The following is a 14,102-nucleotide window of genomic DNA, read 5'->3' as shown; positions in this document are numbered from 1 at the left end:
TTTCAGTTTTCTTCAAAGCTGCCATTGAGAACAACGTATTTTCGTGACAAAAAAACAAATCGCAGGCAAATTTTTATAAAATTGACATATAAAAGCATCCCGAAATGCCGCAAAACTTTACCCGCAACTGCCTTAATGCACACGACCAACAAGTACTTGATTCCATTTTTAATCCCTTGGAGCTGACCTCGAGCGTGGCGCAAGTAATTCAACCCGAGTCTAGTGCCGAGCTGGTCGATATCGAAGCAGACAGTGCAGAGGTGCACCAGTCCAAAGCTCTCGAAGTGAGCGCAATCAAATTGGCAGAGGAGGGTCAGTTGTCGGAGGCGCTACAGGTGTTTGAACATGCGTTCAACGTCGCGCCAACACGCGCCTCTGTTTATAATAATCGCGCACAGGCGTTGCGTCTGGCAAACCGAGATGAGGGTGAGTGTTTGGTAGTAAGAGTAGTAAGCCATTGACACTAAGTAAGAGATGTGTTTAAAAACAAAAACAAAAAAACAAATCACAAGCAACAAAACGGTCCAGCATCTATGTGTCTACTAACTTTTCTCTGAACTTTTGACAAAACCACTCTTCTGACTTTGGCACGAGCCAAAAACCATGGGAAATTTTTATATTTTTTTTTTAATATTGCATTAGACTACAGAAATGTAATACTTAATAGAAAGTGCAAAGTCGGCTCAAATTGTTTTGTTAAATGTACAGATTTGTGCAAGTGGCTTGCAAAACATTTCGTACAACGTGGCTTTATAAACCGGCGCAGTTTGGTGGGCAGTGTACTACAATCGTTGTTCGGTTGGGCGCTAGATACAACAATATAATTATACTTACTGGGGAGCCATCTAGCGTTGAGTAGCTGCAATTTTTCTAGGGTAAATAGTGGCTGTATGACAACTTAAAACTTCTGGAGAAAAACCAGGCATGTAACGAAAAACAAAAAATAAATAAAAGGTAGCATAACTTTTTAAAAAAAATGTCTTACCCAAAATAAATTGCGCCAGCCGGGATTACAGGCACAGGTAATTCTGATTAAAATTTGTTACGCGGGTTAGTGAAGAGCTGATTTGTTTATTGTATAGTTTTGTCACCAAATAATGGATCGCAGGTGATAAATACGGGTATTAGTTGCCCTGATACTAAGAAATAATTATTTATTAAAAAAAAATCATTAAATTAATTTCTCAAACTGCTCCGAAATATCAGAACAATTAATGTAATTTCGAACGTCTTAGTGCAAACTAGCATTGCATGCAGTCTTGTTCTTGTTCTTCCCTTCAAAAGTTTCAAAATTTTTCATTCATAATAGATATTAGCTGTTATTTTTCGGCAATGCTGTCATCGAAAATTCGTGATTCCTGATACCTAATTCCTGAGATAATTCCGATTTAAGTCCTTAATCCCGAATAACGCCACCGCCTGTCTAGGCTATTGCGCGCTCTTGATAAGTAAATGGAAATGATTTGATACTTTTGTGAGAGTTTTTTAAACGGGTGTTCTGTACCCGTTTTACAATATCAACCGCCATTTTATATTAACACAACTGGAGCTAATTATTAATCATTACCTCCCATCTTTAGGGCGCTATCGCAACTGAATACGATCTCAAATCAATCAACTCTCTCACTGTTCTTTTTAGGAAGGTTGAAAGTGGAGAGTGTTGCGGAGACGGGAGTCTGCTCTTATAATCTTTAATGCTCAGACCACATTCAATGAAAATATATAACGGCATATATTTCTCTATATATTCGAATTCACTTACAAACAAATCTAGTCTCATTCATCAAAGTCACCTTTACTCATTGTTACTTTTATTTGTTACTTTTACTACATCTTTCTTTGCTTTCCGTTGTTTCACTAGATGCTCTAGCCGATCTCAACAAAGCGATTGAACTCGCCATCGAGCTCCCGCGTACTAAATGTACTGCTCTGTGCCAGCGAGGTGTCCTTTACAGAAAGCAGAATAATTTGGACGCGGCACGTAAAGATTTCGAGGCGGCAGCGCAATTGGGCAGCAGTTTTGCCAAAACACAGGTACTTACATTACATATCTACATATGTGAATGTATGCGTTCCCATATTACATATTTATTTATAACATTTACTTCATTCTATGAAAAATCCTTTCCAGCTGGTGGAGATCAATCCATTTGCGGCACTTTGCAATCAAATGTTGCGTCAGGCATTCGATCAATTGAAGTAGAATTTATTATTGATACGGAATTTAGAATAAAAATGTGGGCACTCCACAACAAGTGAAGAGGAATAAAATGAAGACATTAACTATTTTAATTACATAATACGAGTGTTTAAATAGAAGCGAATTAAAAGCACTACTTCGAAAAAAATCGTTTGCACTGCCTCCTAGAATGCCGCAACAAAAGCGCAACAACAAAAAACTGAAAAGAAAAAATCAAAAATGTCGCTGCTACTAAAATAAGTTGCGGTAAATTGTGGTTATCTCGGCTATCCTTTTCATGCTTTACCCTGCGCGTGTGCGCGCCTTTAATTCACCTCAGTGGCCGACTGACTGGCCAAGTAAACAGGCTGCCTTTGGTTTTCGTATTTTTTGCTTGCACTCACAGATTGTGGCAAGGTGCGTTTTAACAATTCCGACAACAACAATAACAACAACATCAAACTCAAAATCAGCACATCAGCAACAGTTGCAATCGACACTCAGCAAGTCTCGGCTGCCGACGCGTCCCAGCAATTGGCACGTGGTATGCGCGCGAGCTGTTGGCTCAGAGCCTTGCGCTACACGAATGGCCTGCGATGGCAACTAGCCGCATGCAACATTTAGCTTTTGCTATTGCTATTGTAGCGTTTGATGTTGTTGTTAATGTCGCTGCTGCTACAGTGATTATGATTAAAAGGCATTTACGAGCAGCGCGTTGCCAGCCACGCCGCCGAATGTCGAATGTCGGAAACTGAGCGCCGTGTGGCATAGCACTTCGTATGAAAACAACTGTTACGGTTTTGCGGCCACAACAACAAGACCAACCACAGATACCTTAACAGTTATTAAACGCAACACATGCCACAACAACAAAAGAAACAATCACTACATGGACGTCGGATATACGCACATACATACATACATACATAGGTGGCAAAGCAAAAAATCCCAAAACCGGCGGAGGGAATTGGTGGTAAAGGCGCAGCAAATTGGTACATACAGACGAATTTATATTTACATATCCACGTACGTTTGTATGTATATTGGCATAGTGTGTCAAAAAGGCGTCTTAAATGAATACTTATGAAGGTAGTACGAGTAGCACCGTTCTAAATATGTAATGGTAATGGCAGTGGTAACGATAAAGGTAAAAGAATTGATAATGGTAACGGAAAGGTGCTGGTTATAGTAATGGTCCTGGCAATGGTAAAGCTAATCGTAATAGTTATGGTAAAAGCATTGGTAAGAGTAATGGTAATTATAATGGTAAAAGTATTGATAATGGTAATGAAAATAGTAAAGATATTGGTAATGCTAACAATAAAGGTAAAAATATTTGTAATGGTAATGGTAAAAGTTTTGGTGAAGGTGGTGGCCTAGGTAAAGGTATTGGTGAGGTCTTGTGCTATTGGTGCTAGTAAAGTAATTGGAATCATATTGAAAACAGTCGTACTAAAGGCTAACGGTAACAGAAATATAATAGTAATGGTGATGGTAGCAGAAAAAGTCTAGAAAATGGCTATCCTATTGGTAAAGTCAGTGATTATAATAGCGGTAATGGCCATACTTTACGACGACATAGTCATAGCGCAGCGAATGAAGATCTAGCGGCTACGTTGGCTAGGTCATGTCGTCCGAATGGATACAAACGCTCCGGCTATGGAAGTATTCGATGCGGTACCAGCTGGTGGTAGCAGAGAAAGAGGAAGGCCTCTTTTGGCGTTGGCAAGATCAAGTGGAGAAGAACTTGGCTTCACTTGGTGTGTCCAACTGGCGCCGGTTAGCACGAGAAAGAAACGGCTGGCGCGCTTTCTTAAACTCGGCCAAAATCGCGAAGAAGATAATGGCCATGGTAACTACTACCGCCGAATAAACCACGAGCTCTACGACGATGGGGACATAGTTAAGCGCTTGTCCTAGCTGGGACACGTCGACGTATGGATGCAGAAGCTCCGGTAAAGAAGCTGCTTAGATGAGAAGTTATAGAACAACGACGTAGGGGAAGACCATGCCTGTTTACGGTCATGATAATGGTAGTTGCAAAGTATCGATAATGGCGACGCTGATGAAACGGAAGTGTAATGAGAATAAAAACGACAATACAGAAATTAATAATTTTTTGTGGTAATTGCTCCCAAAGATCATGCCAAGAATGCTAAAATAGCCCACTGTGCCTATCATAGACGTATGTACATGTGTAAAACACAAAGCACACCCCAGACCGCAACAGTTGCAATCGAGTAGTGGCAACAGCAACAGGAGCAACCTCTGCCGATAACAAAAATTGCTTAAATAAACGAAAGTGGTTTCTTAACTTTTTTTGGTAAAACAAATAAAAAATCGACCGAGCCTTCGCTTGTGGGGCTCTGCTTCCATACCGCCTCTCCTCGCCGCACATACATACATGTCGTACATATTTGCCCCAAAAGCTGCTGGTGCGCAATGTGTCTACCCGGACTATTGTGTGGTGCGGTATGTTGCATGCCTGCGCCCGTGCCTGTGCTGACGCGTCATGGTGGCACGAGTTGAAATCAAAAGCCGACGAAAAAATCCCAAAAACCGCTGTGCTATATCACAGAACACAGGCAATGAGTGCTGAACTCGAATCGAATTGAAGTTGAAGTTGAAGATGAAGACGAAGATGAAATCTCCACTACAGGACACTCGACACAAGTGCCTTCGACCGCAACTGCTGTTGCTATTGCCGATATTGCTGTCACTTTTGTTATTGCTCTGCCTGTTCAGTGGCAGCCGCCGCAAACTACAATCTCCTGCCTCAAAGCGATTTCGCTGAGAACAGTTTTTCTGCTCGCGCGAACAGCAGAACAGTTAGCCATTAAAATTGCCTGCACCGATGAATGGTAGGTAAGTGGCGCACGCTCGCTCCCCACCGATCCAGACACAGCGCACGGCGCACAGTGAAGATCCTGTTTAATGCATCTTTAGTGGTTTAGTCGGTGTTGCCGCTATTGCTGTTGTTGTTATGGCAACTTTGTGGAGGCATACAAATAATGGTGCGATTGTGGTTAAACTGTTGTATGCATCGTCTTGGCCAACGTCAAAAGAGCAGGTGCAGCTCTTAAGGATAACAAATCAACAACAAATGTACAGCGGTCGAAGGCCTTAACTAAAAACGGAATGAAGTACGGTTGTGGATAAGCAAACTAAAAATCACATTTTATGTCAGTAGTTTGTATTCGTATTTCAATATTTATGTTTACAAATTAAGATGTTTCAATGGAGTAAAGTTAAATCAGTGGCACGAAAACCTGCATTGAGCAACAGATCAAATTATTTTAAGGAAACTTTCGCTTTTACAAATTTTTGGTATCACTTATCAACTAGCAAGAGTTCCAGTGCTAAGAAATAAAAACAGCAGCTCATTGCGTATTTGTTGGGCACAACAGTTCACATTCCGCGTTGCTACCTCATTAATAACAAACATTTATAAATGTTGACATTCATTAATTGCCACTTGATTTACTGTCCATGAAGTCTGTATAAACACGCAAAGCGAAGAATAAGAACAACAGCGCGAATATGTGCAATTTACACCTTGTCCAAAGGAACTACGACGCCTCCACGCAGTTGCGAGTGCTTCTGCAGCAGCGGCCCATACAATACCACTTTACTTGCAGTGACGATATGGAAGAGTCAACAAAGGCGAATGGCGCCTGCCGACATGAATAGCCAACGAAATCATGTAATTATGTTGCCTTTTGTCAAGTTGGACAACGCAATGCAACCCAACCAACAGAAGAAGCAGCAGCAGCAGTAAAAAGAGAAAAAGCAGAAGCAACAGGACGCCAAAAGTGGCATCCGCAATGGAAGTGGGCAATGATGCGCTGTAGTTATCTATTTTTATGCAAATCGCTACTGACAGCTGCTGAATAGAACAGCCAAGTACTAAACTACTCTCGAGCAGCGAACGTGCCCACCTCCCAAAGAGCGCACCGTGCAGGCCGCCGCAGTATCTGCAACAAGCGTAGAATAAAATCACTTGAATCAACAGTAGCGGATTTGAGCTTGCTGCATTAACTAGCTTTCCTTCATATTGTTACATACATACATACATGCATACGTATGTTGAGGTGGCGTTGGCGGAGTATGATTGCATGTAGCTACGAGCCGTTTCTGCGCCGCAAGCTGCTTTGATGTGTAGGCAAGTCGCACGCGCAGAAGCCGACTAAGTTAGGAGAATCACAAATCTGTGTTTGCTACAGCACAATGGGCTGACAATTCACAAAACGGTTGGTAAAAGACAAGCCGACACACTACTCCACTTCACTTCACTTCCGATTGTTATTGTTGCATATTTGAAGTTTACTACTGTTGCGCACAGGTCTTCCATGCTGTGCCATCTATACATGGGAGGACTAAGAAAGGTTTGCTTAGTTTTCGCTATACTAGCAATATTGAAATTTTAGAATCTATAAGATCTGTAATATTCCTTTTCTGATACGCGAAAGGCACTTTAGACCCTTTTTTTGAGCCACTTTTGATATATCAGGTTCACTTTTCTAATACTAAGATAACTGTTCACTTTTTGACCCTTTTTTTGAGCCACTTTTGATATATCAGGTTCACTTTTCTAATACTAAGATAACTGTTCACTTTTTGAGTTCGAGACAAGCGACCGAATGTTCTTTGCCAACTCAGGCGGACATTTTATTAAGACTTGATTAAATTGACAGACTATAACCATTTTTCTGTTGATATAGGTACTACAATTTGGGAAACCCTCCGGGTTGAAAGGAGAGTTCATTCAGCTGATGAAAGAGGTAGCCATTGCGTTTAACAATAAAAAAATAATGAGGAGTCTATGTAGAAAATGTTAAATTTCTCTTGCGGGATCGGTAGATACTCGAATAAGTTTTGCAGTTTTCTAAGCATTGCGCAGCAACGTGATTTCTTTTTATTTTTGTTTATTTTTTTCTTTCTCATTGGATATTACAAACATATCGTTATCAAGAAGTTAAATTACAATCAACGGTTTAATTGAGTAGAAAAACATAGCTTAGACAAAATAAAATCTAATTCAATAGAATTCGAGATCTCATTGAGTTCATAAAGAGGGAAAGGAGTAGGAGCATGGTAGTCACAATTTGTTCTGAATCTATTCAAATGGAACGGATATTTATTAAGTAGATAGGGACCGACAAGTTAATCATTTTTAGAAGAGGGGAACAGTCAATTTCACCCCTGATAATATTAAACAAAACAGATAGCGACAAAAGCTATCTTCTACCTTTTAGTTGCTTAAGATTAATTAGAAGTATGCGAGATTTATATGACGGCAGAGGATCAGAGAAATTCAGGAAAGAGAAAGTATACTTAAGAAACACTTTTTGAACTCAATTCTGCCGATAGAGAATTTGTGGTAAGGTCTCCAAATAAACACGCTTTATTCTAATGTAGATCGAACAAATGCTGTAAATAGTGACTTACGAGTATAAGGATCAGCAAAATCCAAGCTATTCCTTCTTATAAAACCAAAAATAGAGTTCGCTTTAGATAGAATAAAGTCTATATGAAAAAGAAATGTAAAAGCTGCATCAAAAGCAACTCCTAGGTATTTGATTTCTTCAACAAGATCTTTGATATCATCAACGAATAGATAAGAAAAGGAGAATTGCTCAGCCTTTCAAAAAAGAACATCTCGAAGGTCGTGGCTTGTGTCACCGGTCATTGGCTGTTAGGTAGGCACTCTTTTAGGCTAGGAGTACTTTCTCATGAGTACTGCAGAGGTTGTAGAGACGAGAAAGACGAAGAAACAGTAGAACACTTCCTATGTAATTGTCCAACCTTTGCTAAAACATAAGTGAGACAAGTCTTATCCCACATATGTGCGAAAACAAAGAAAGCTGGAAAATTACGAACCATCAATACGCGAAATAAGAACCTTCAATACGCGGAATATGCACGTAGGCCTAGAAAGAGCTCCTTAACACAATGTACAGAACAGAATGACAATTGAGTAATAATATACTCACAACGGCCTCCTGCCGTACTACTTAACGGTGAAGTTCCAGGAGGACATACCGTAGGACATAAGGGGGGGTTTAGTTGAGTTAAAGTCCTACACCACGGCTTTGGCCATAGGCTTTTGATGCTTCCCCTCTTCCACAAAAAAAAAACCTTAGCTGGGAGTAGAGCAAAGTTGTTAGGAAAATACTCTTTTGAACCTCTTACGGAACTATTCGGTGACACTGGCACCCGCTCTCAAGTGATTCCGAATGAGTTGAGTGGGATAGCTTTGTATATCGAATATGGGAATAGGCAGGGTAAAAAGTCTTAAACGAAATTTCCGGAAATGTTTTACTTGGATAGTGAGAAATTTTCCACCGAGCAAACGAACTTCTTTCATGCCTCATTCGCATTGCTTTGTTGTCGCGTTCACAATTTTGTTATGCATCATTTCCAAACCATAAGTAAAAGGTGACATTTCTAGTTGGCGTTGGCATAAACTTTGGTTTGCTATCTTTTTATTGGGCGAAAAGTGTACAGTACCAGTACAGTTAGTAGGAATATGAGAATTATATTTTTGCATTCCTCCCTCCGAGTGTAATTTCGACATGAACAAATTTCCAATAAAAATGTAGTATTCCCCATCTGTAAGATAAAAACAACGAACTGGAGAAGAAGCTTGGCCTAAACACCTTTTAGAAGTGATTTTGCTATGCTAATTAATATTAATATTATTAAAATCCAAGCAAGGGCAATCTTCGGAAACCGGCTCTTCTACACCTCCTTTTTCCTCTCTCATATGCTGCATAGGTTCATATAACTTCTTGGGCTTAATGCACACAATCCAGTGCCGGCTTTTATCTTGATTGTATAACTGCTATTGATACGAGTAAACCACATTATCTAATGTGTGCCATGTCACTGCTCAGCTACATAAGGTGGCGCTTCAGAAGAGATATCCTTTATGGTCTTCCACAATCAACTTAATTTTCATTTGAGGTTTCCTTGTCTTCTGCCAAATGTACATGCACACATACATAATTTCCTGCAACTGTGCACTATCCTATGTTTACACATATGCATGACCATCGTCTCCACATACACACACACACACCACTTTGGAGCATTCCCCGTTCACTCCGCTAAAGTAGTTGATCTGTATTTGGTGCCGTAAAGGAATTTGCTCGTATTCGCTTATTTGCGTATCAAACGCACCTTTTTGTCTGCCGCCAACTGGCTACCAACCCACCAACCAAGCAACCAATGTAACTCCCAGTCAACGGGTTCCAGTTGCTCCAGCTCCAATTCGGCTCCCAGCTCAGCACTGCTGCTATTTCCATGATAAATGTTTCTGCCATCGCCCGTGTCCACAATTGTTTGCAGTTAATGTTGTTGATGCTATGCTGTTATTACTGCTGACGATTGCTCACTCGGGCTGCCTAGCTGGCTCGCCGGCTAGTTGGCTGACTAGTTGGCTGGTTGGTTGGTCGTTCGTTTGGACAGTGGCGCTCACTGTTGCGTTGTATTTGGTAAATTGTTTTATTGCGATTGCAATTACGGTGACGCGTTTGTACGCTTATAGTTGTTGTCAGCTTCCGAGGAGGTCCCATATGCCGGCATTGTAGCCAAACAACAACAACATATTGGGGCTGCAACAAACAAACTCTGCAATATGGCAACATGTGACGTCCGCGCTTCGGCTTTGGCTTTGGCTTTGGTTGGATTGCCTTTTTCTGTACTTTTATTACTTTTTATTGCTTTTCCATTTGGTTTTTTTGCTTGATTCATTCACGTGTGATATTACACAAATAAGTACATTGATTGTATGAGCATTCGTTGGCGTTGAGCCCATCTCTGCCAAGCATGTCCAAGTAGGTAGTATCTATGTACATACGTTGACTGTTCCCTGGTTACCCGCATAGACGCAGATTGCTCTGCCAAGCCAAACTTAGTGTACGAGTAAGACAACATCGCGTCGATCTGTCTGATCAGAGACAGTGAATGGAAATGGTTTAGGAAATCAGGAAGCTTTCTTTGCTTGACCTATAGCTAACAGACGGCTTTATTGTATCATTTCGGGACAATTTGGAAATGTTTAGAATGCAAATAGATGGCTTCAAGAAGCTACGCAAAATATACTCACTCATACAAAGACGCAGCAAAGCGGCAGTGCTTGCAAATTAATATTTACGGGCAAGCATGCTGAGTCAGAATCAACGAGGACCCTTGCACAAACAGTCCTAAAATATAAGTTTGAGAAAACTGTATTGAACTATATGAAGATATTCATCTACGCAAATCAAGCGAGCGTACTACTCGTGAAATATGATGCGCGGAAGTGTCATAATGTCATAAATTTCAAAAAAACCAACTATGAGGGGAGGTCAAAAAGGCTGTGAAATGGGAAAGTTTAAGAGATTTTGTGTTTCTTAGCACTACATGGCAACTGAGGAAGCTAATGAGTGAGATAATAGCAACTATGAAGGAAATTTTGTTAAGTACGGAGAACATATCCAAATGGAAGAAATGTGAGCTGTTTAAGGGAGTTTTTCCTAGGAAAAAAAAATTATTTATGATGAAGAAAGTCTATTAAAGATGGGTAGAGATATTAAATTTGTAATTTGTAGTTTATATATTCAGTCTATAGGTTATACTTACAAACTAACACATGGGTTGAAAAGTCCCGGGCCTAACGCATAGAGTGCAGTTTCACTGCTTTTATCTCTTTTCCAATTAGTATATATATATGTATATAATTGGCGCGTACACCCTTTTTGGGTGTTTGGCCGAGCTCCTCCTCCTATTTGTGGTGTGCGTCTTGATGTTGTTCCACAAATGGAGGGACCTACAGCTTCAAGCCGACTCCGAACGGCAGATATTTTTATGAGGAGCATTTTCATGGCAGAAATACACTCGGAGGTTTGCCATTGTCTGCCGAGGGGCGACCGCTATTAGAAAAATATTTTTTCTTAATTTTTTTGGTGGTTTTACCGAGATTCGGACCGACGGTCTCCCTGTGAATTCCGAATGGTATCACGCACCAACCCATTCGGCTACGGCGGCCGAATTATTACTAACCTTAAAAAGGCAGCTGTTAAAGTTTCATGATATTCTATTCTTTAGATCGTCAGTTATTGTGCTAAGAGTGACCCAACTTTTGCTATTTTCAAAACAATGGATCAACTAGAAGTTTCTGGTTTAAATTTGCACTGCTTCTTGATGGGAAAAATACAGCTCAACCGAAGTAATGGCTTGAAAAGAGTTATGGGGATTCCGCTTACGAGAAACAACAATAAAACGATGGTTTGCTGACTTCAGACGTGGTTGTAGAGACACCGATGAGGCGGAAACTCCAGAAAATACGTTCTGGCACGGGACCTGTCAGCCCATGTGTTATATAATTTAATAAAGTAAATAAATTTAATTAAATCTAGATATAGTAATATTAAAATTCATCTGGTGCGCATAATTATTACACCGTCTTATGCCGCTAGCATTTGGTTCGTTATAGCCATAATAGTGTTTGGAATAGTTTTTGGAATTCCCCTGGAAAGGCTGACGCAGCCTCATTTCAGAACGAGCATCGATTTACTGTTCGAGGGCTCCCTGCCTCCTCTCCACGCGATAAATCCTAAGCCACATAATTAATAACCTTACACCCTTTTAATTAAAATCACTAATTCTTATTATATTGCTTGATTTAACCATACCAAAATTGTTGTAGTTTAATTTGAGATAATCGACTTGTTAAACCACACAGCTGGTTTTATCTTATCGGTTTTTGTTATTGAAACGGGTTACGAAATAGCAAACCCTTTAAACGTAAGGAGAGATAACAGTGCGAATGTCGTTTAAATATGTTTGTGATTTCCACTACAGGCATCCTTCGTTGAGCGCATGAGCTAATCGATTGATTACCATAACCAACGAGATTACTTTCTGTAGGCTTATCTAAAGTACTCGTATGTCAAAATTGGTTTTCACGATTTTATTTCATTGGAATAGGAATGACAAGAGAACTGTCAACTCACTAAGGCTGTTGTCAGTATTTTCACGTTTGAAAACGCAGCACCCTATATAAGTAAAAATAATTCTAAATTATTTTTCGACAATAAATACATTATTTTAAAACTTGTTACAAATAATACTTCTTATTAATTTTAAGAGCATTATTGAAAATTCACTACTCTACCTAAAAGATGAAAGATAATTAAATGCACTTTAAAGAAAAATCCGCTTGTGCTGCTAAGACGACAAATAAACAAGCAATTCGCTCATAAAGGAGGCATAAATCCGGAAAATTAAAAGCGTCATCTGTTTGCAAATGTTTAGTGTTAGGGTGTCAATGACAGTCAAGAGGGATAACATTGCAACCACAACAATAGCAACACCACAAGTATTGGCCAAAGAGAAGAACAGTCGATCGAGTTCACAACAAAAGCAGCCACAAAACAAATTGAGAAACCAAAGGAAAAAGGCAAACAAAGACGAACAACGATGACGACAGCCGGCACGCGCTCAGGTAAAAATGGGCAGTTAACCGGTGCTAAGAATAAGTAATACATGTGTACGCACCTACACATACACCATCCTAGGCATATGGATGAGACTCCTTCGATGCGTCTAACTGCATAGTTTGCTTGCTAAATGGACTCTCGAAAATATCCATTCTGAGAGTTACCAAAGGGTACTTAGAAGCAGGAGGCGAGACAAACAAACAATTGACTTCGTGAATCAAGCAGCCGGTGCTGGATGGCAAGCTGAGAATCAAACTGTGATCTAAAATGAAAAAGGTGAATAACCAGCGCCGCGCTTAGGGTCAGTCACAAAAAATCCAATCTGAAGACATACCAAGAAAGGGTGTAAGAGCTTGAAGCTTTTTTAATTTGGATTTTTTTTATTAAAGAGAGGAAGCTGCTACTTCCACCACTGCTGCTGTTGCTGCGGCGGCTCGGCGGCTGTTGCAGGAAAGAGTCCCGATAGACATCTAATATCTTGCAAGTTCGATCAAATTACAGTTCCGTTTTGAGATCAGGTGAGTGCGAAAGTCAGAGCCCTGGAAAAACACAAGCGCAGAAAAAAGAAAGGAGCTGGGTATTGTTGGTAAAAATGCAGTATTAGGCAGACACGCGTTAACTGTTAATAAAAAAGGATTTTAATTTAATACCAAATACTTACATGCGCACACGCACACTTACAGAATTCCCCATTAAAATTTTTTCTGCACAAATTTTTGTATTTTCGGTGCAACTTCCCGATAAGTGCGACATGTGTTGAGTGTGCGCAATGCGCATTTCTTGCCTCACCTTCTTCTGATCCTGTTTTTGTTTGGCACAACTGACGCCTTCGCTTGAACTCACAATACAAGGATCAAGGATATGATACATTGCATTGCGACCGTTGTATAACAGTTGAATTTATAGCGGTGGTGGTGGAGTGCTGCATGCCACTTTGATGCCTTGTTTGCTTCTTGCACTCCCCTGGCTTTCATTGCTGCAATTGAAAGGAATTATTGACGAAAGTGGTTTAATGACTTTGCCTTTGAATTGTGATGAATGAAATAATGATCATCCTTTCAAGTTTTACTCGTCAAATGACAGGTAGTGAGCGAACATTTTAAATGCACAGAAACGAGAGGAATTTGGTGGATGAAAATAGAGAAGGAATTAAAGTGCACATCAATACATTATTTTTAATGCACTTCTATTGTATTTATGTACAGATATAAATGTTTTCTTCTTCTTCCAATACCATTATTATTGTCCAATCCAATTTGGTTCATATTTAATAAGATAGGGAAAGTCTTCTTCATTTCTTTAGAATTTCTTCCCACAAATGCCTTTGCACATTATTTCGAAAACTTACTGGAGTTTTAAAATTTTTGAGGCATCGCACCACTAAAATATGTGATATATTCGAGTTGCACCTTAGTTCTTCAAGGTTCAGGCTGCCCAGA

At 40.0% G+C, this 14,102-nt stretch overlaps 2 protein-coding genes across 2 annotated transcripts; both read left to right on the top strand.

Moving 5' to 3' along the window:
• The first annotated feature begins 13 nt into the window (after window positions 1–13).
• On the top strand, window positions 14–2,292 carry LOC128860690 (tetratricopeptide repeat protein 36 homolog). Its single transcript, XM_054098350.1, has 3 exons — window positions 14–426; window positions 1,862–2,034; window positions 2,132–2,292. Exons 1-3 carry the CDS (start codon window positions 105–107, stop codon window positions 2,201–2,203), a joined length of 567 nt encoding a protein of 188 aa, XP_053954325.1. The 5' UTR covers window positions 14–104; the 3' UTR covers window positions 2,204–2,292.
• A 185-nt stretch (window positions 2,293–2,477) lies between these two features.
• Window positions 2,478–5,957, top strand: LOC128861964 (uncharacterized protein DDB_G0283357-like). The gene is made up of 4 exons (XM_054100338.1): window positions 2,478–2,538; window positions 2,586–2,723; window positions 3,356–3,571; window positions 5,746–5,957. Exons 1-4 carry the CDS (start codon window positions 2,478–2,480, stop codon window positions 5,955–5,957), a joined length of 627 nt encoding a protein of 208 aa, XP_053956313.1.
• The last annotated feature ends 8,145 nt before the right edge of the window (window positions 5,958–14,102 follow it).

This window comes from Anastrepha ludens, chromosome 4, assembly GCF_028408465.1.
Source record: "Anastrepha ludens isolate Willacy chromosome 4, idAnaLude1.1, whole genome shotgun sequence".
NCBI lineage: Eukaryota > Metazoa > Arthropoda > Insecta > Diptera > Tephritidae > Anastrepha > Anastrepha ludens.
Note: the sequence above shows the minus strand (reverse complement) of the source record. Positions and strands in the feature narration are given on the sequence as shown.